This window comes from Artemia sp. Qi Xiang Cuo, chromosome 6, assembly GCF_049724085.1.
Source record: "Artemia sp. Qi Xiang Cuo chromosome 6, ASM4972408v1, whole genome shotgun sequence".
NCBI lineage: Eukaryota > Metazoa > Arthropoda > Branchiopoda > Anostraca > Artemiidae > Artemia > Artemia sp. Qi Xiang Cuo.
In genome coordinates this window covers 30,828,744-30,849,795 of record NC_142799.1, presented here as the reverse complement: position 1 = coordinate 30,849,795, position 21,052 = coordinate 30,828,744, and the positions used below count along the sequence as shown (strand labels likewise).

The window sequence follows — 21,052 nt, the reverse complement described above, 5'->3', positions numbered from 1 at the left end:
TTGGATATTGTTTTAAAACATACTGTTTAGTTCCACTTTCAATGGACAAAGGTCACTCTTTACTTATACTTAGTTTATGTTTACAAAGAAGGAATACAGAAAAAAGTTTGGCAAAGATAGTCCGGAATTACATTAGAATAGATTGACTTACTTTAGCCCCGAGCTTGGTGTTCCTTCCCGACTCTGCCTTCCATTGATAGACACATCTCTGCACTGTCTGTAATAGGGATGTGACGGCGGGGGAAGACACAGTTCTCCTTCCTGCTTCTTAAAGCGTTTGGTTTCATAATAGGATCGAAACTGATTTTGTATCACCGCTGCAGCTTTGTTCATTTGTTTAGCATAAACGTACTGGAAGAGTTGTTCATATTACGTACGTGTGTCAATAATATAGGATGTCCAAAATTTTATAAAAAAAATAGCTATTACGTGCAGTGACAAGTGAATATTATGCAATATTAGGCTGCTATGAAGATTCCTTAGGCAAGTGTGGATCACATTCAAAATTGTAGTGTATTATAGGCTAAGCTTTATTTGTAATTTGTTTTGATGGTGACATCTTATTCATTTATTAATAGTAGTTATTATTTTGTTAGTTAAGTTTAGGTATTTTGTTAGTACTTCGTGGTTATTAAAAAATATATTTAATTTTAAGCTTATGTTTTTAAGATAATTTTAATTGTATACTGAAAGTTAAAATTGTTTCTTTAAAACTTTTTCTTTATAATTTCATAAAAAATTTTAACATTTGATTTTAAATTAAATCTTATATTAAAATAAGCAGCAAAGATTATGTTCTTTACATTACTTCGATTGTGAGTTCAGATTGAGATAATTAAATATAGAATAAAAAGCATTGATATCTGTTCAGGACTAAGTTAGTTATCTAAGATTTTTGCCTATTTAGCACATATCATATCACATGTCATGGCTGAGAGGATAGCATGTACCATTAAACATTTGTGTAAGTTTGTCCGTTTAGGGATTAAACATAGGGAATAATGTTTGAGGGGATAGCTTGTTATGTTTTTAGGAATTTAATTTTATTATGGCTGGTACTTGTCGGTTAAAATGTTGGACCTTGGTGTGTTTCATTTTTGTCTTTTTGTCATTTTTCTTCTTTTTTTTTTTGGTCTATACTATTTAAAGTTGTATTTTGTTCCTGAGCTTTGTTTGTAGACTGTATTTTGAGTTGCTAAGGCCCGCAGACTTTTTGCAATAAATCTTATCTTATCTATTTATCAAACTATAGTTGAATAGGTTAGACTTGTGTTAACCACAAAAAATGATTCATTAAAATCCTTTAAATATAGTTATTTCTTAAATGAAGAAATCGTAAACAGCTTAAAGTGGCGCAGATCGCTTTTTAAAATAGGCTAATTCGTACATTTACCTAGCTGGAATTCATAAATTTGCATCTTTGATACCGAATGCTTAACTTTATTTCCAGACACCTGATCTCTAAAAAAAACTACTTTATTTTGAAAAAAAGAGTATTTGCAAAATCGTAAAATATCGATTATCGCATAAAATAGCATTATTTTCGTCTTTAGTACCCTAAGGCCTTTGCAAACGTTTAACATAGAACGTTTGCATATAAGGTATATTTACGCTTAATTTATTACTCTTGAGTGGATCTACTTTCTTTCTTCAGCTAGGACCTTTTATAAAAGCAAAGGAATAGGTTTAATTTTTGGTAGATACAAATAAAAAAAAGTTACAGTCGATTCTTTTTTTTTTACATATTCCACTTTCTCTGCAAAATAGACCACTGGCTATTCAAAAATAACATAAGACCAATAAAAAATTAACCAATAAGCCTATTAAATGAAAGGCAGTTGTTTTTCTTTCTTTCTTTCTTTTTCTTTTCTCTCCTTTCTTTAATATACTAAAACGATACACTAAGAGTTATATTGGCGCATAACTTCAAGAGCTATGCATAGAACATCACCTCAAGTAAAAAGAGTTTATTGTTGGGGTGGATGATTTTTCAATCAAATTTCAAAAAGGGACGGAATAATGTTGTGAAGGTACAAGATCAAGCTTAACGTACTATTTGTTTCTTATTTTGTTTCCCCAAACCTGAAAACTAGAATTTTCTAAGATTTTACTTATGGATGTTTCAAAAATATAAAGTTTTCAGGGCAGCATGATATTTTCTTCGGTGTTGCCACGCTGAACCGTGGAAATAAATAAGCAAAACTAATTATCCGACAGTTGTATTAACTAACAATATTTTGATTCTTAAGCACAACTGAACCTTCTTAGGGTGTTTGTTGTCACATGTTTTAGCTTACTTTTGCTAATTTGACAAATGGCTCATTTTCGATTCTTTCGTTAATTTGGCAACCGCTGCTACTAAAATCTAAACAACTGCATAAGGTGGTGGTCTTTTCATTAAAAACCGAGTTCTCCATTTTTTACATTTTTTAAAAATATTTATAGTTGTGTGCTGGGGTTGGTACTTTAATTTTTTCTTAAATTATTAGACAAAGTCCACTTCAAGCTATTCTTTTTGTATGGTAATTATCTTTAATATCTTATGTTTTTCATCAATAGAGAGATTCCAAGAGAAAATCTAAATATTAGATTTTATAAATTCAGTAAACGGAATGTATTTATTTAGTCTTATTTTTGACTTTAAGCTGAACAGTCAGATTTTGTCCCAGGTACAGTTTAATCTTTATATATATATATATATATATATATATATATATATATATATATATATATATATATATATATATATATAATATATAATATATATATATATATATATATATATATATATATATATATATATATATATATATATATATATATATATATATATATATATATATATATATATGTATATGTATATATGATTACAGTGGAGCGTTCATATTGATATCTTAAGGGGGAAATATTTTGAAAACGATCCAATATCATAGCAGGAAAAACCTGACTCACTTGTTTATAACGCCTATAATAGTTCTGTATAAGACTAGCAGCTTGTTTTTCACGATCCTGCTCTTCAGCCTTTTTTCTGCCCTTGTAGGACCGGTATGCTTTCTGAATCATCTTGGCTGCTTCATACAATTCCTTCTGCTCTCGATCTAAAACAAAAGGTAATGCACAGATTGTTACTGGCGAATTGCAACAATTAGATTATTTCTATAGGTAGATTGTTATAGTTATTGTCACTTCAAAAAATTAAGGACTATCAAGATTTTTCTTATGAGGGAGATGATTTAATTTTTCAAAAATTAACTTTGAAAAGACACTAGACCTCTAAGCGATGCAAATGCAAAGGAGTAGGAGTGCTGATCAACAATTTTGAAAATTCCAACAATCTGTGTTACAACTTATGACATTGTCTCAATCTTGGCTATGTTTCTGTATGATTAACCTAATTAATTTAAACACAGCGACTTCACCGTTAGAGAATACAATATAGGTGTGCTACTTTTAAAGCACAGTTTATAGAATTATCCAGTAAGTTTATCGCAGATCATTTCTAGTCTTCATTCTCGGTACGAACAAAAAGCTCCTCCCACTTATTTCTACATTAGCGGGTTAGTCTGTTTCCGTCAATCAATGAGAAATTGTTACAAAATGCATTATTCGTATAGGGGGTTTTCACTTGTTTCATGTCCTAGAGAAATCTGACTTGTCTACCCGTGAAAAGATCTAATGCCGCTTATGTTTATATCTGCAAAAACGTTCTCTGGAGCACTCGCACCCTGGTCCGGGTTTTTATAATGGGTGAGATAGGGTATGATCATACTGCTAATTCTATAAACTGTGTTTTAAAGGTACAACAGGTTTTAAAAGGCAAAGGATAGAGGTATGCTTTGTCAATACCGTCGCTATTACGCCTACAGGTCCCTTCTGGTTATGACGTTTAGAACTTGGGAAATAGTCTGCTGAACTGGGAAAAATCATCTGCTGAACTGCATTCAATCAGCACGGCAATGTATATTTAATCACACTTCGATCTTCCTGATCTGTATTATTCTGCTAGTCCTCCGTTTCAGAACAGCTCAGTTAAAGTTTTTTAGCAATTAAATCAGATGTTTGAAATTGTCAGATACGTCCTTTAGGCGCTACATCGACAATGCAGTCTATAACGCAGGCTATAATGCTATACTAAAATCAATCTGTAGTTTATATCGATAGTTACAGGGAGTAACGTCTTGCTCATATAGTTTTAAATGACAATTACTGGGCTTCGTATAGTGTCAGTAGAAAAGTAAAATTTTTGTTGGACAATAGTTTAACAAGTTAAACTTTGACTTAATAAACGAGCTTTTTAATTGCAAGAGCCATATTTGACCCAAAGTTTTTAATTAGATACTGAAACTGGTCACTTCATAACTTTTGAATTTTTTATTAAAATAAAGTAGAGGGCGCAGTTAATAAATGAAAACAATCAATAAATCATTAATTAATTAATAACATAACTTAAAAAATAAAAATAATTAAAAAATAAACTTTCAATCAATTAATAAATTGAAAAAATTTTGTTACTGAATGAAAATTTTGTTAAATTTAGGCCTAATCAAAATTTTGCACCGGGTGCAAGAGAGGAAAAAACAGCTGCGATCCTAGCGAGAGGAAACCATTTATAATTGAGCTTAATTCCAACAAATAGACTTTAAACCCAGTATTCATAGCTTATGAGAAGTGCTAATATATGTTTTGTCATATGTTCATACCATCTCACCCCTTTATCTCACCCTTCTAAGTCCATGATAATGCCCATTTGTTTCCTCAAATCCTCGCCCTCTTTTCTTAATCCTATCCCTCCTCCAATTTCTGTGTCCTCATTTAAACTACTTGGCCTCACAATTTCTTCAAATTTAAAGTGGGATATCCATGTTAAAGACATCATCCATAGAGCTATTGTGTCTATCGCCCTCCTTAAGCTCCTAAATAAATTCAGCGTCCCCCTTCCCACTCCTTAAGTATTTACACGTCGTTTGTCCGCCCGTATCTAGAATATACTTCATCAGTTTGGCACCCTGGTATCTCTCGCGAACAATCGGAAAAATCGAATCAATTCAAAAAAGAGCTTTGCAAATAATTTTCAAAGAAGGCAAAGAGCCATACTCTCTGCTCCTGAAAAAAGCTAGTCTGGAGACCCTTGACCGAAGGAGGGTTTCGTTGTGCCTCTGTTTTGCAAAAAATGCAATAACCAACCCTCGGACGGCAAGTATTTTCCCCAAACGTCACTCCCCATCCAGATTACGGCCGCCTCGAGCTGTTTCTGAGCCCATCCCTGTTTAGTCCCCCATTCGCTGCGTTACTTCCAGATACGAAAGAACTTTTGTCCCCTTCATCAGAGGCAACGTTGTAGCGTTGCCTATAGTAAAGGCCATGCGGCTCCAATGTTTTATTATTTATTATTTTTTTTTTTCCCAGAGGCACTTCATATGGAAGGGGTCGTCATAGAAACTTCAAAGGGGGATCATTCGATTGGAAATTAAAGAGCTAGTGCCCTTTTTAATAATCGAAAGTGATTGGAGGGCAACTAGCCCCCCCCCAACGCCCAACAATTTCCCAAACACATCCAATCAAAATTTTGAGATAGCCATTTTTTTAAGCGTAGTTGATTTCCACATAGAAAATATATTTTTGATGAGGACACTCCCCCACAACCCTCAGGGCAAGGGGTTTAAGTTATGCCCAGGGGCATTTAAGGTTTTTATTGAAGGAGTTGTCGTAGAAACTTCAAAACAGGCTAATTCGATTGGAAATCAAAGGGCTAGTGCCCTTTTTAATAGTCGAAAGTGATTGGAGGGTAACTAGCACCCCCCCCCCACGCCCATCATTCCCCCAAACACATCCAATCAAAATTTTGAGATAGCCATTTTGTTCAGCGTAGTTGATTTCCAGATAGAAAATATGTTTTTGAGGAGGACAAGTTATGCCCTGGGGGCATATGAGGTTTTTATAGAAGGTGTTGTCGTAGAAACTTAAAAACAGGCTCATTTGATTTGAAATCCAAAGGGCTAGTGCCCTTTTTAATAGTTAAAAATGGCTGGAGGCCCACTCGCCCCCCCCCCCCACGCCCAACAATACCCCAAACACAACCAAACAAAATTTTGAGATAGCTATTTTGTTAAGGGTTGTTTTTTTTCTGATATAAAACATGTTTTTAATGAGAACAATCCCCCACAGCCCCCAGGGAAGGGGTTTTAAGTTATGCCCTGGGGGAATATAAGGTTTTTATAGAAGGCGTTGTCGTAGAATTTTCAAAACAGGCTCATTCGATTGGAAATTAAAGGGCTAGTGCCCTTTTTAATAGTCGAAAGTGATTGGAGGGCAACTTGCCCCCCCCCCCACGCCCATCATTTCCCCAAACACATCCACTCAAACTTTTGAGATAGCCATTTTGTTCAGTGTAGTTTATTTCCAGATAGAAAATATGTTTCTGTGGAGGACACTCCCCCACAACCCTCAGGGCAAGAGTTTTAAGTTATGCCCTGGGGGCATATAAGGTTTTTATAGAAGGCGTTGTCGCAGAAACTTCAAAACAGGCACATTCAATTGGAAATTCAAAGGGCTAGTGCCCTTTTTAATAGTCGAAAGCGATTGGAGGGCAACAGCCCCCCCCCACGCCCATCATTCCCCCAAACACATCCAATCAAAATTTTGAGATAGCCATTTTGTTCAGCGTAGTTGAGTTCCAGATAGAAAATATGTTTTTGAGGAGGACAATCCCCCACAACCCTCAGGGCAAGGGTTTTAAGTTATGCCCTGAGGGCATACAAGGTTTTTATAGAAGGTGGTGTCGTAGAAACTTCAAAAAAGACTCATTCGATTGGAAATTCCGAGGGCTAGTGCCCTTTGTAATAGTCGAAAGTGATTTGAGGGCAAATAACCCCCTCTCATGCCCACTTTTTCCCCAAACACATCCAATCAAAATTTTAAGACATCCATTTTATTAAACGTAGTTTTAAGTTCTGGAAATTAGGTCTTTGAGGATTACAACTCCCTCAAAGCCCTCAGGGCAAGGGTTGTAATTTAAGGATTCTACGAATCCTTCATATTATTTCTTATGAAAGGATTCTCGTATAAATTTTAGAGAGGGCTCATTTTATTGAAAATTGAAAGTTCTTGTTCACTTTTTAAGATTCAAAAGAGATTGAAGTGCAACTAGCCCCTCTCCCTCCTCCACGCCCTCAGTGCATCAGATAAAAATTTTGAGATAGAAATTTTGCTAAAATAGTTCAAAGTTCTGATAACAAAAAACTCCGGTGTCGACACAGGCCACCAGGGCCCAGGGGTAGGCGTTGTAAGTTATGTCCTGGAGCATAACTTATAAAGGGGGGTTAATAAATTATGGGAAGGGGTTTTCTATGGGAAAAACACATAGGAAATCTATTAAAATTCTCTAACTATATGGTTAACATACATACTCTGTGATATATGCAAAATTGCTTTGGCACACAAATTCCTATTAAGGTCAATTCCAAACAGCTTGGATCCCGTTGCTTCAGGAAGTGAAACTTGAGCTATTTTTTCAGTCCATTCATTGTTGTCAATCGCTGTCCACAAGTTATGCAAGCTGTCTATTGTTCATATATAAGGTTTTATCAAAGATGTAATCGTATAGACTTTAAAAAAAGCCTCATTCGATTTAAATTCAAAGTTCTAGATCCCTTTTTTAAAGTCAAGAATAATCGGACAGTAGGCCCCCCCCCCCATGCCATAAAAACTTGAAACTTTTTGCAATCAAAAACGAACAAAAATTAATTAAAAACTTTCCTAAAAATAAGTTTTTCAAAAAAAAATAAAGGCCATTTTAAACTTAAGCTTAGCATATAATAATACCTTTTTAAATTCAGGCTCAAATCGACCAGAAACTATTATAAAAGAATGAATTAAACAAAAAACGAACCTAAATTAAATAAACAATCAGAGCAAAAAACATACAAAAAGTAATAATATAAATGAATAAATAGATCTTAAAGCGAGTAATGCTTAGATTGAATATGAAAATCAAGCTTAAAACCAAAACAAAATTCTGCTATTAAAGTATAAATGAAACTTAAAACGAACAGAAATTAAATAAACAATCAATGCGAACAAACATACAATATATATTAATGTAAAGGAATAAATAAATCTTAAAACGAGTGAAACTGAAATTGAATATGCAAATCAAGTTTGAATCGAATAAAAATAACTACAAACAAGAGTTTGGGTATCGTCTCACTGCGGAAGCCTAAAACCTACTGCGTCATTGGCGCTTTACTGAAAACGAATTATATTACAAATGTTTTCTTTTGTACTTAATATAGAAAATAAGTATTAAAATTACAGTAAAATTTTGAACTGATGAGCTTTTAGCAATTAATATCATTATGCATCAAATATTCAGTTTAATTTTTTAGTTCTTTTCAAGATTGGTCAAGACAAATAAAGTTTTACTACAAACAAAATGTGGATACTGCCCCCTTCTTTAACTGTAAAAACCTATAGCTTTCTGCGTCATTGGTGCTTCACTGAAAACGAATTACTCGTATATTACAAATTAATCCTTTTCCAGTTCTTAAAGCATTTAAAATAAAAATAAAAATTACAGTAAAAAAAAGATCTTGAACTGATGGATCGTTCAGCAATTAGTATGATCATATATTTAATATTCAATTTGATTTTGTTTATACTTTCCAAGACTGTTCAAGACTCATATAGTTTTGCCATTTTTTTTTAACTCTGTCATTTTTTGTAACTAATCGAGTTAGTTTGTTATGAAAACATTCTATGGCTTCTAGGCATTTCTATTTGAGCAGAAAACTGCACCTCAAACTTTGTGGAACATGCATTTTCTTGCATGAAACACCAAAATATAATAAAATGTCAAGTTTTGGAGTGTTCCACTAATTGCAAGCAAGTACCATTGGTATTTGTTAATTCGCATGGTCAATTTAGGGGATAGAGGGTAGGCTAATTCTCGTAGCAGCCCATTCCGTCGTGGTATGGTTCACATTTTCAACACCTGGCGTCCGGACTATCATATAATCTACCAAGCATACAACTACCCCAAATCAGTATCAATAAATAAATGAAAACCAAAACGAACAAAATTAAAATAAATATTAGAGTCAAACTCAAAACAATAATAAATTAATGTGAGCAGGTTTCAAAACCCCTATGCTTTCTAAAAGCAAGAATATAATTTTTACTTTACTGAAAAAAAATTCAAATGAGTTTACTGAAAAAAAAATGTGCATTGTCAATTTAATATACATATGCTGATATTTATTCCCTAAAATATTAATTAATTTTTTATTTCTTAAAGTTACAAAAGTGAAAATATTTCAAAGAATTGTTTTCAGTAAAGCGCCAATGACGCAGTAGGTTTTAGGCTTCTGCAATGAGACGATACCCAAACTTTTGTTTGTAGTTATTTTTATTCGATTCAAACTTGATTTGCATATTCAATTTCAGTTTCACTCGTTTTAAGAATTATTTATTCATTTACATTAATATATATTGTATGTTTGTTCGTATTGATTGTTTATTTAATTTCTGTTCGTTTTAAGTTTCATTTATACTTTAATAGCAGAATATTTGTTTTCGTTTTAAACTTGATTTTCATATTCAATCTAAGCATTACTCGCTTTAAGATCTATTTATTCATTTATATTATTACTTATTGTATGTTTTTTGCAACGATTGTTTATTTAATTTCTGTTCGTTTTGCGTTCATTTATTCTTTAATTGTAATTTCTGGTCGTGTTGAATTTGAAATTTAAAATGTATTTGTATCTCCTGAGCTTAAGTTTAAAATGGCCTTTACTTTTCTTTGAAAAACTTATTTTTCGGAATTTTTTTTAAAATTAATTACAGAAAAAAATGAATAAAATGTCCCACTAGTTTCTCTTTTTTTCTCATTTTTATTAGCTGATGATGCCGCCCATATTCTTGCACTCATTTGCTTGTCCCTTCTCTTTTTTTTTGTTTTTCCCCATGTAATTCTTATATATATTATATTTCGTTCTCTTTTTTTGTCGCTTATTTATTTATTTTGTCCCCCCCCTCTTTCTTGATAAATTTTTTATTTTTTCGACTCTTTTATTGACTTCGTGTAGCCTAGTTGAATTATTGACACTTTTTTATTGCCCCTTTTAATTTATATGTATTTATGTCTTGTTATTGTTTGTATTTATTCGCTTATTTGCCCTCCCCCTTTTTCTTATGTCCCTTTTAATTCTTTTTCTGATTTGTATAAGTTTAGTTTGACCAGTTTGTATTTTTTAACTTTTGTTAATTGACTTTTTACAGTGTAATTATTGACATTTAAATGATTGTTCATTATGATTTTTCTTTTTTGTTGTTGTTTTTTGCATCTTTTGCCAGTTTTAGTGCAACCATTATTATTGTCGACTCCGAAGTCTGAATTTGGCCCTTCGTGGGCTTGTGATAGAGATTTTTAAAAAATAAATATCTTATCTTATCTAAATGCTCAAAAAAAAAAATTCACACAGCCCAAATTAGCAACGATTCACAGGGGTACCAAATATATTAAAACCTAACGTAGACAGGATATCTCCAATCTTACTGATTAAACAGAAACAATTGATAAAATAATTCCTTCCTTCGTATGAGTATGCTTAATGTTCGTGATAAAAAAAAAAGAAATCAATACTACACAATATTATACAATATAATAATACTATACAATATAATAATACTATACAATAAGCTATACTATACAATACACTCAACAATATTAAGTGGAAAAATTTGAAGCGAAAGCATACTTTAGTCAGAAAAATGCAAAATTCGCAAAGACATTGGGCAACATTTGAAAAAAAAAAAAAAAAAAAACAGAATCACACATTCAAGCTACTACAACAGTCGTTAATGCTCTATAATTTAGTTTCATTTTTAGTTTTGCTTTTCTGACATTGCAATGAACGGACGTTTTGCAAGGAGTAATATATTATATATTTACAAGCAACAGTCACTGTATTAGACCCGGACGATTATCTAAAGGGGGGGTACAAAAGGGGGAGAGGGGAATTAGTTAAAGCCCTTTCCCGCTCTAAAGGACTTGGCTGCTGTAAAAAATATCCTAGGTGCTACAGTAAAGCTTTGTGATTTTAAAATCTTAATACATTATACCGTTTTTAGAAAAAACTTCAATAGTTGCGGAAAGGCTCTTTTAAATTGCATGTTCGTGTAATTACTGCGTTTTTTTTTACAAAAGTAATGATAACCCCACATATTTCATGTTAACCCCTTTTCCATGACTGAATTTTGAGGGGCACCTTAGATTAGCTATACACCAGCATGCAACAGTTTTTAAGTCACAGGTAAACCAGGGTTTAAGTCACTTGTATTGAATATTAAAAAAAATTTTACCTGATAGGGTGAGGTTTGAAAAATCATTAATAAAGATTGAATTAGACGCTTGAAAGAACTCAGTGAAATCCGCAGTCGTTGGTGGAGGTGATGGACTACCCATGGAGTATGAGCACGGAGATTGTAAACAGCTGGAACTTCCTGGAGATAGGCTGGAGTTTGGAGTCCCTGGATCACAGTACCTAAAATAAGCATAACGTCAAGAAACGCAAAAAGTTGGCAATTTACTATGTAAGCTATAAAATTGTTACAGCTTATACTTTGTTTCCAAGCCTTTTTTTTATTTTTAGCAAAAAAAGGAATCAAAATTAGTTTATGTAATCAATATATAAGAACATAAAACAACAGTTCAAAACATCAGGCAGATTACAGTAAAATAACATTAATGTTTGGCTGTACTTTTGTGTCAGATTTATATTTAACTCCTTTAAAATTACTGCAAGTTCACAAGTAAGTAAGTAAGTAAGTAAGTAAGTTTACTTGTAACCCGCAATATAAAATAAATACGGAGTAAAAAAAAGAAAGAAAGAAAATAATATAATCCACAAGGAAATAATAAGGAAAACACAACATAAATAACGTAACAATATCCAATAGAATCACTAATCGGGAAAAAAATAAACGAGGGGGTCACTGGCGCACATCTTCCTTGGAGTATTGGTCCTCAGGTCCTTAGTGATGTTGTCAAGCAGCACTAGAGGGTCGATAAGTCCAAAATGAGAAATAATCTTGTGATTTCTGTACCACCTTGGGTAAACATAGCAGGACTTTACAATATTCAAAATAGCCTCTCCTTAGCTGAAGACGGTCTTTTTTGCGCATTAGAGGCTGCAAACCGGAAAGAAAAAGAATTGTAGGAGAACAAAAACTATGGTAAAGTAGCCTCGGCGGCTGTATTAGGCGAGATTTTACCATATGAGAAGCGAATACACTGCAGAGCACTAGCAACCAGAGACGGGCATGTAGTCGAAAGTGTATCAGAAAAAGTAATCCCAAGCCATTTCAACTTTGAGACACACTTGAGTAGCATTGTACCCACATGTAAAGGAGGAGCTCGTTTAGAGATATTAAAACACAGAAACTCGCATTTTGAAGCATTTACAGAAAGCCCAATCCTACTCAAAGCATTAATCAGAACATTTTGATTCTTTGTGAGGCCTGACCTAGTATGACTAACTAGCAGAACATCATCAGTATAAGCAATGTGACTAACAGCAGTATTTTCTAAAAACACAGTAAGAGACAGAATTCGCAAAATAGTCCGCAAGCACAGTTTTAAAAATATATGGAGACAGCACACCACCTTGCCTGACTCCCTTCTTTACTGAGATGGACTCGGATATATCAGACATCCATTTTAACCAAACCAACGAATTGGAATACCAATATTGAAGAACTTTTAATACGGAAGAATTAACTCCTGCTTTAACTAAGCAGTTAAGCCCTTGCGAATGAACAATGTTGTCAAAAGCGCCCGAGATATCAACCGAGCAAAAATAAAGTGGCCTTTTTTGCATTTTTGCCGAGACTAGCAACTGACCAAGTATATGATGGGCTTGAGAACAACCAAAACTGGCTCTGAACCCAACTTGATAATCAGAAAAATAACACTTAGTCAAAATTTCAGGTAATACGGCATACTCGAACAGCTTGGTCATGAAGCAGGACACTGTAATTGGTCCATAACTGGAACACTGATCTGCGTCCTTTCCCTTTTTCAAAACTAATGTTACGATTCCCGAAAGAAAACTATCTGGAACTAACGACTGGGCTAAACACATCTTGAATAGGAGCTGAATGTGTGTTAAGAATAATGAACACTTAATGGTGAAGTGATTGTAATACAGACCATCCATATCAGGAGCACTTGATTTTTTAACACTCTTAAAAGCCCGATAGATATCACCACCAGATATTGACAATATATGGACTTGCTGAAGAATTTGAGTAACAGTATTATGCAATAAGGAAGAAAACATGATTAATGTAGAAAAAACACGAGTAAAACGAGCAACAAAATCACTAATTTTGATAATCGAAACGGTAGCAGGCACACTTTGCTGCTATTAATTACATTGGACCAAGACTTCCGATCCGAGGGGCCATCCAAACCATTCAGACGGGCTTGACGCAAAGAAAATCTAAACTAAAGTTTCGAATTTTGCTTAATTTTAAATACTTCACCAGACTTGGGCCGATCACAAGGAATCCAAAGGGAAAGCAAAAACTTCGCGCGTTGTTTAGCTTTTTTCACTTCTGGGCACACATTCCATAACGGTTTTCTGGTGCCAAATCTAACACGTTCAACAGGAACTGAAACTGAAGCAGCTGACTTCAAACAATGTACAATCTGGTAATAGTAACAATTTAAATCAATCTTAGCTGTCGGCGACCTTATAGGTTTGTAAAAGGTGAAAAGGCACTTTCGGGCTTGATAATAACGAGCAAAGAACATACAAACAAACTTCAGAATTTACTTGTTTCCAATTTGGCTTATCAAACCATTTATTATGGTAAGAAAACGGTTATAAGCCAGTAGAGCATGCGACTCAATTTCACAAGTTAAAGGCAAATGATCATTAACTAGTGCTTTCTTTGACAACCTTTCAATTGCTTATTAGCCCTCTTATAACTTTGACTCTTATAATAAGTGTCATAGCCCTTCATTTTCTCTTTAACTTGGTCACTAGAAATTTAAACCAATTTAGTTAAAAGCTTCAAAATAAATGGCATACAAGCTCCAAGCAACTAGTATTTTCTTAGACGGGTTGCTTACTCTTTCAAACGGGTTTTAAGGGATTTAAGTCTGCGTCGTACACGGAGAATCCCCTCCTATCTTTTATTTTAGTTATCTTCCTAAGGGACCTATTTGATTTGACATTTTCTCTATCCTTCAGAATTCAATACTTTATGCTTAATCAATCATATTTTAACGTCAAAAGGGCTTTTCATAATTCGGGCAGTCTGGGACTTGGGGATACTTTCTCCCTCCTCTAAAGGAAAAGCGGAGGAAGCTTCCTCCTTCCTCTTAATTTCCTAACAGGAGCTTACGGTAGCTTTTAAGATATGTTCTTCGTTAAGAACTAAAGCAAATATAAAAATTTACACTAGTCATAATCATTCTTCCTTATCAGGCACGTATCCAACGGAAAGGGCCCAATGCTTTATTGAGAAGTACCAAATTTTCTGTAACTTTAATAAATATTCCGATATTTTTTTGTATAATATATTTAGTTTTTTTTCTTTTTTAATTTTGTTTTCCTTTACAAGAAATAGTTGCACATATGTTATTTTCCTCAAGTAAAGATTTGACGAGAACCTAACCGAAATTATTAAGCTGTGAAACCGTTGCACTGACTCGAAGCAATCCAAGTGAAATTAAATTTACCGTGAGATGTTTCAATCTCTAATCAAAGTACGAAGTACGCTCCTTTAAAAACAAAATAAGACACAGACATAACTGTGTGCTTCAAGACACCCAACAAAAAATAGAATGCTTCAAATTAAACAAGAAAAAAAACTTTAACAGATTAAAAAAAAGGATAATCCAGCATTAAAGTAAGCAAAGTTACATAAAGTTTACAATCAAAACCGTAAAAATTCACCGTCGAAGCCAAAAAATGCACCTCAAAACTTAAACGTATGGCAGTTGTTTTAAAAAAATTTAGCGAATAATAATTTTGTTATAGAAGAGCCTTTTATAACAAAAGATGGACTTGGTTTACTGAAGTACTGCGCCTTTCAAACATACTTAAGCTGACGTCAACACGACATACCTGTAAGAGTGATCACTGAATTCAAAGGTGTAATCCAATGGGTCAAACAGTGCTGAGTCGTTCATTGATTCGATGGTTGATTCATTTCGCGTACTCCGTCCTTCATTACAATTTGACAATGGATTCTCAACCGATAAGCCATACCCTGAGTCGTTAGACATGTCATCCATTTCCATCTAAGCAAGGAAATTATTTTTAGGCTAGCTTTTATTTAGTGGTTTTAATGATGAGAGCATGCTTCTGAGCACAAGTTTTAAACATTGTAACATTTCAATATGTAACGGAGATTTTCTAACAGCAATGGTTTTGCAATATTTATTCCCAAAAATGCCGAAAAAATGTATTTGCTCACGTTAATGAATAGATGCATCAACTAAATTATTTATAGAGAATGACAGCCGAATCTGGGAGCCCCGCTGCCATGCCAAGGAGGCCATTTTTTAAGAGCCTGAATAGCGTTGCTCAGTTGATAACAGGATTCACCTAGGTTTTTAAAAATCCTAACAGTGTCAAAGGTTGGTATGAGAAAAAAAGCAGGAACTAGTGATTTAAAATTGGTTACAACTCAGTTTTAGTAATTTTCTATCAAAACAAAGGTAAAAAATAAAACATAAATATAAATGGAAATTCAAAAGCAAAGAAAGATGTTTCCTTTTGGAAGAAAAACTGAAACTACTTAGGATTTGATCAAACTGGTTATATTTTTTCCTTTATTGAAAGTATGATTTATTAAAAGCATACAGGAATGCAAAACGTTTATAATTGTAGCACAGACATTCTAAATATACATATTACAAGTCCAAAATGAAACAATTGTATTGAATTTTATCAGTCCTAAGTGACAAGACCCACAAAGGTTAGTGGGATCCATCTCATGAGCCCTCACCGATAACGTAATATCAGTATTTTATTATTATTATATACAATTTTCTCATGGGATATTCTTCTGTACGAGCAAGTAACTTTATATATCTGAACATCATTAGATCTTTTAAAAAATGCCAAAAGAGCAAATCACGCCAGCAGACAAAAAAAAAGAAGCAAAACATGGAAAGTAAATAACCGAATACCAGGTAAAATTACCGCAGCCAGGGGCGTCAAATCATTATAATGTAGGTGGGGAGAGGGGGAAGGGTCTAAAGTCTAGAGAAGAAAATTTATATTTTCCCAATTTTTTTTTCGATCAGAATATCCCCATTAAAAATATTCTTTAATGAAAACAAAATTGTATCTTTCAACATCTAGGTATTTTTTTTTAATGAAAATTAAGATATTTTTAAGAATCAACGGAGGGGAGTGGGAATAAATTTATGAGAGCTAATATACCCCCCCCCCCTTTATTACAGTATCAATATAGAATGCGTTTCTTACCTTTTGAATTATTTTTTAACGAGAAAATATTTTGCCTACCAGATTTTTCCCTTCTTTCTTTTCTGTTTTTCCCTTTTTACTATGGATACTTTTTTGTGTCAAATGAATTTGTGTAAATTTTCACTTCTTAACTGATATTCACAACCAAATGCATGCGATGAATGCGTCCATAAGCACCAATTAAAAACAAAAGATTTTTCATTAATGTTAAACATATTCAACTACTCTTACTATTGATACTTTTTTTTATCATCTCTTGATCTCCACTTCCTAATATTATTCAAATGTATGCTATAACTGCATTGACAAGAACCAATTGAAAATTAGAAATGTTTTCACTGATTTTAGGCATCAATAGTAAAATCACTATCCTTGAATTTAGATTAATGATTCTTTGACATAGTGTGGATTCTTCACTAAATAGAATTGGTGACTCTTTGGCGATGTCTATATTATGTTCTTCATTAAACATATTTGAATTTAGGAAAAGTTAATGTTTCGTACGCATATTGAGCCAATGAAATCATTGAAGTCATTTTATACGTGTGAACGTGTGAAAAAGTGTGAATTTCCAGGCTAATAACTGGAAAGAGCACAGAAATTAGTAGAATTTTACTCCCAGATTTAAATCATATCGGTGCAACTGATGTTCATTTCTACAAAAACGCCAGTAGCCTATATATTCAAGAACTTGAAAAGATCTCAAAGCATGAAGACAACCAGTAGTTATAATTTGAAAGAACTTTTCACAACTTTTGGCCAAAACGAAATATTACTCACACAATCACCTAAAACTTTTTTTTCTAGCTTCAAATTAATGGGATGAAAGTAGCAGAATGTGTAAGGGATGATTTTTCCTTGCTAAGAAGTTTGTTTTTCGAAACTGAGCAGACGTTCTAATTTGTTCTTTTGCTTCTTAATTTTTCTTTTACCTTAATTCTCTTTATTTCCCTTTTATTTATCCTTCATTATGCGTTTCGTTTTATAACAGTTATAAAATAAATACTTATACATGTCATAAGTAGGCTCAAATAATAAGTGGGTTCACAGCGCTGCATTTATTTTTGGCACAAAGCGACTCATACAATGTTTCTGCGAAGCCGTGGAATGCACAAACTTGTAACAAAAAATGGTGAAGTTTATTTAAAAAAAAAAAAAAAAAAAAAAAAAAATCATTTTTGGATATAAACACAGCAATATGAGTTCATGATTAATTTAGCGAGACGCGAGCAGTTAAGAAGTCAACTCGACTAACTTTACTTTTCTTTAATTTTTTAGATTTTCAGCTCCTGAGCACTTGCTCCGCCCGTCAGACCAACGGTCTGAACTACCTTATGCTGATAGTTATTCATTATTTGGCCTAGACACGATTTCGTCTTTCCTGACATCAAAAGATTCTCAAAAACCGATAAAACTTATTTTTATAAAACAAATCTACATCAATCACCAAATCCTTTTGAGTAAGAAAAGATGAGACTAAGTCCTGTAAATTCTAGTCTATTTAGTTATCAACCTAATTTTAAGAAGCCTATCACAGCATCACTAGCTAATTTCCTAATAGTTTGAACTGGATAGTAAAACAAACTACGTCAATAATCTAAGCAGAATATACATAAAAGAGGAGAAGACATACCTTAATCCTATTGGGAATAGCGGCAATTATTTGTTCAGCTAAGGTCAATACTCGGGAGTCCTGCTCACCAGTCAGCTGAACAAGATTAAAATCACATGAGCTGACACTCTCACGACGATTCTGACTAGTGCATTGACTGCTATCTACAAAACAAAATAATGAATAAATAAAACACGTCCCCCCCATTCATATTTCTGTTAGATTGGTCTTGGATAGGAATTGTTTTTATTTGCGATAAAAAAGTATGTGATAATAACAAATGATGAAAAAAAATAAATATTAATATTAAAAGTCAAGATATATATATCAGCATTAACAAAAACAATTAACAAATAAAGCGAAAAATACAATAAAAATCATTATACACACATTTGAAATAATTTAAAAGTAAGGGATCATAGCTTGGAGAGATACTAGTAAGTTAAATTTTCTATACTGACAATCTGACATCTATATTTTTTTTTCGACAATTTCGTCGTCCTTCATATATTTAATCATAATACCAGAGATTTGGGAAATTACTAATCATTTGCTAACTTGTACTGAACTCAATTCTATTTTGTTGGTAAGAAAAGAGCTAGGTTTTTCAATTTTTTCAAACAGATATCAAAGTCATTTTGGTTTTCCCTCCCATTCGTCTTTTTTCTTGTCAATTTACAAACTAATAGATGATATAAACTATCCAACCAGTAGCCCATGGAACAATATAAAACAGTTTTCTTTCCATCTTTTAGTTTTGGCTCAAAAACAGGAACAATCTGTACACTTAGATTTTCAAAATTATACATTTAACTTTTCGACATAAAACTACAGTTAAGCTTACTGAATATAAACAAACCAAACATATAAGGTTCTTCTCGGACGGGATATCCCGCCACCAACGTACTTTATAGGGTAAAACTCTTCCCAGTTACGCTTAAGCCCCTCCCTCCCAGTATGTATATATCGGTCCTACATGTTTATCACCATTGCAATAAATATTTTTGAGTCTAAGAAGTCCCTTTGTAGTTAATTATGCAGGTGGTTCATATTGGACACCCAGTATTTTATAAGTCCAAATAATAAATGAAACTAGACAGCTACGTTTATTTTTGACACGAAAAGGCTCATGCACTCTTCGCGTAGCGGAAACAATAAAAATCAGTTCATTTTTTTCATTAGGACACAAAAAGGTGAACTAAAAATATTAGACAGGGTGAAAAACAGTTTCGTTTTTTTTTACAACGGAAACGTTTTTTCGTCGGCTTGGTTGAAATATTTCGGCACAGCCGCTGAGCCACCATATCACATAAACTTACAAAAAAAGAAAAGAAGAGATAAAGTTGGACAGGAAACGCAAAAGACAACTATTACCTTTGCTACTTTATTTTTTATATTTTTAGCTTTGAAACACGTCCGACCAATTGTCTATGCTGCTAAGTAAAACAAAGATTCCCGAAGATCGGTGGCCCTGCCGACAGAACTCAACCTTGATAGATGTTATAAGCTACTGGCTCGATATTTCTGAATCTCATGACCTTATTTTCTAAGATTAAGTGAAAGGTAATCATAAACATTTTTTCTTAGATAGACCAACCCCTAATTTTTTCGTAAATGTGTGGCCTACCGTTTGTTGCAAATCTTCGTCTGTTCCATATGGAATTGCAGAGGCTAAATTCACGTTACCAAGCAACGAAAGAAGGGATATAAGTTCATTGAAACGTTGACTTTACAACCATAGATTTGGCTTAAAGTGCCTTAGTTTAAAAGGCTACAAAATTTATAAGAGTAAAAACTGAAAACGCAGAGAATTCCAGAAAGAGTGTATTTCAACGATAGCAACGAAAGGCAATCCTTGTCTTGAACTTCGCAAATATTGAAGATTTCGTCATGAAGTGTTTCACTATATGTTTGAAGATCCGCTGTGTCGCTTTCTTTCTTTTCCACTTCAAGTGTTCCTTTTGGGCAAATTATTTTGCGAAGCAAGTATTTAAAAATGCGAAGCAAAATGAAAACCACTGATTAATAAGCAATAACATTAAGCAAAACTAAAACTAACTAGTAACAAATAATCTCGACTAGGTGCAGGTCAAGCTTTCCTTACAAAGAATAAGCTAAATTTGGCTATATCTCACAAAATAAAGCATTAACTATATGCAGACTACAAAGGTTAGTCTTAAACTCATCTACTCACTTGCAGAACCGGAACTACAAAAAGGGCCAAATATTCAGAGGACCAAAGACTATGCGTAGAACCTGAGTATACTTTTTAAGAACGCTATTCAAGATTTAATAGCTTTCACATTTACTCACTTCCTCTAAGTCCTGTTTCTTTTTAAGGTTTACAAAAAGCGGTATAAATCTTCAACAATTTCGCACATTTTTTTCATTTTTCTAAATCACTAAAGTGTTAAAATGGACTGGCAATCCCTTTTTTATAGTACGAGTATGACAATAATGACGAGAAAAACAACACGTTTATATACATGGTCAAAAGTCAAACATAAATCCAACAATAGTCGAATATGAGTAACCATTACCCATTACTATCTACTTTTAGCGGCACTTTTGTTCATCTACACGAACATTCGAAATGCCTAGCTACTTTACTTGTAGAGAATTTGTATAGTTAACCAAAACTAGAATCTGGCTTAATAACCTCCTTAAAAGAGAACATTCTTATGAGCTAAAAGAAGGTCTCTTTCAATAGCTTCACTACTTTTAAATCTCGCCTATAAAGGACTAGACAGAGGTAAAGATTTCTCATAGAGCTTCAAGAGCGTATGTGTATGACCGCAAGCTTATTTATTCTTTTCATTTCTTTTCGGACAAAAAACCCAGAAAAGAGCTTTGTCCTGCGTTGAAAACCAGACAAATAAGAATCACTTTGAAAAATTTTTTAGGCCGCAAGACGGTGTAGAATGCCCCCTTA

The 21,052-nt window shown here is 33.2% G+C and overlaps 1 protein-coding gene across 2 annotated transcripts in view; it reads right to left on the bottom strand.

The window, feature by feature from the left end:
* Camta (Calmodulin-binding transcription activator) overlaps positions 1-21,052 on the bottom strand; it is a 151,044-nt gene that overhangs the window by 19,656 nt on the left and 110,336 nt on the right. For both annotated transcript variants that reach the window (XM_089090148.1, XM_089090150.1), the window contains 5 exons: positions 18,142-18,284; positions 15,138-15,313; positions 11,362-11,543; positions 2,953-3,098; positions 152-351 (listed from right to left, as the gene is read on the bottom strand). In XM_089090148.1, coding sequence (XP_088946274.1) covers positions 152-351; positions 2,953-3,098; positions 11,362-11,543; positions 15,138-15,313; positions 18,142-18,284 — 847 coding nt within the window. The remainder of the gene's footprint in view (positions 1-151; positions 352-2,952; positions 3,099-11,361; positions 11,544-15,137; positions 15,314-18,141; positions 18,285-21,052) is intronic.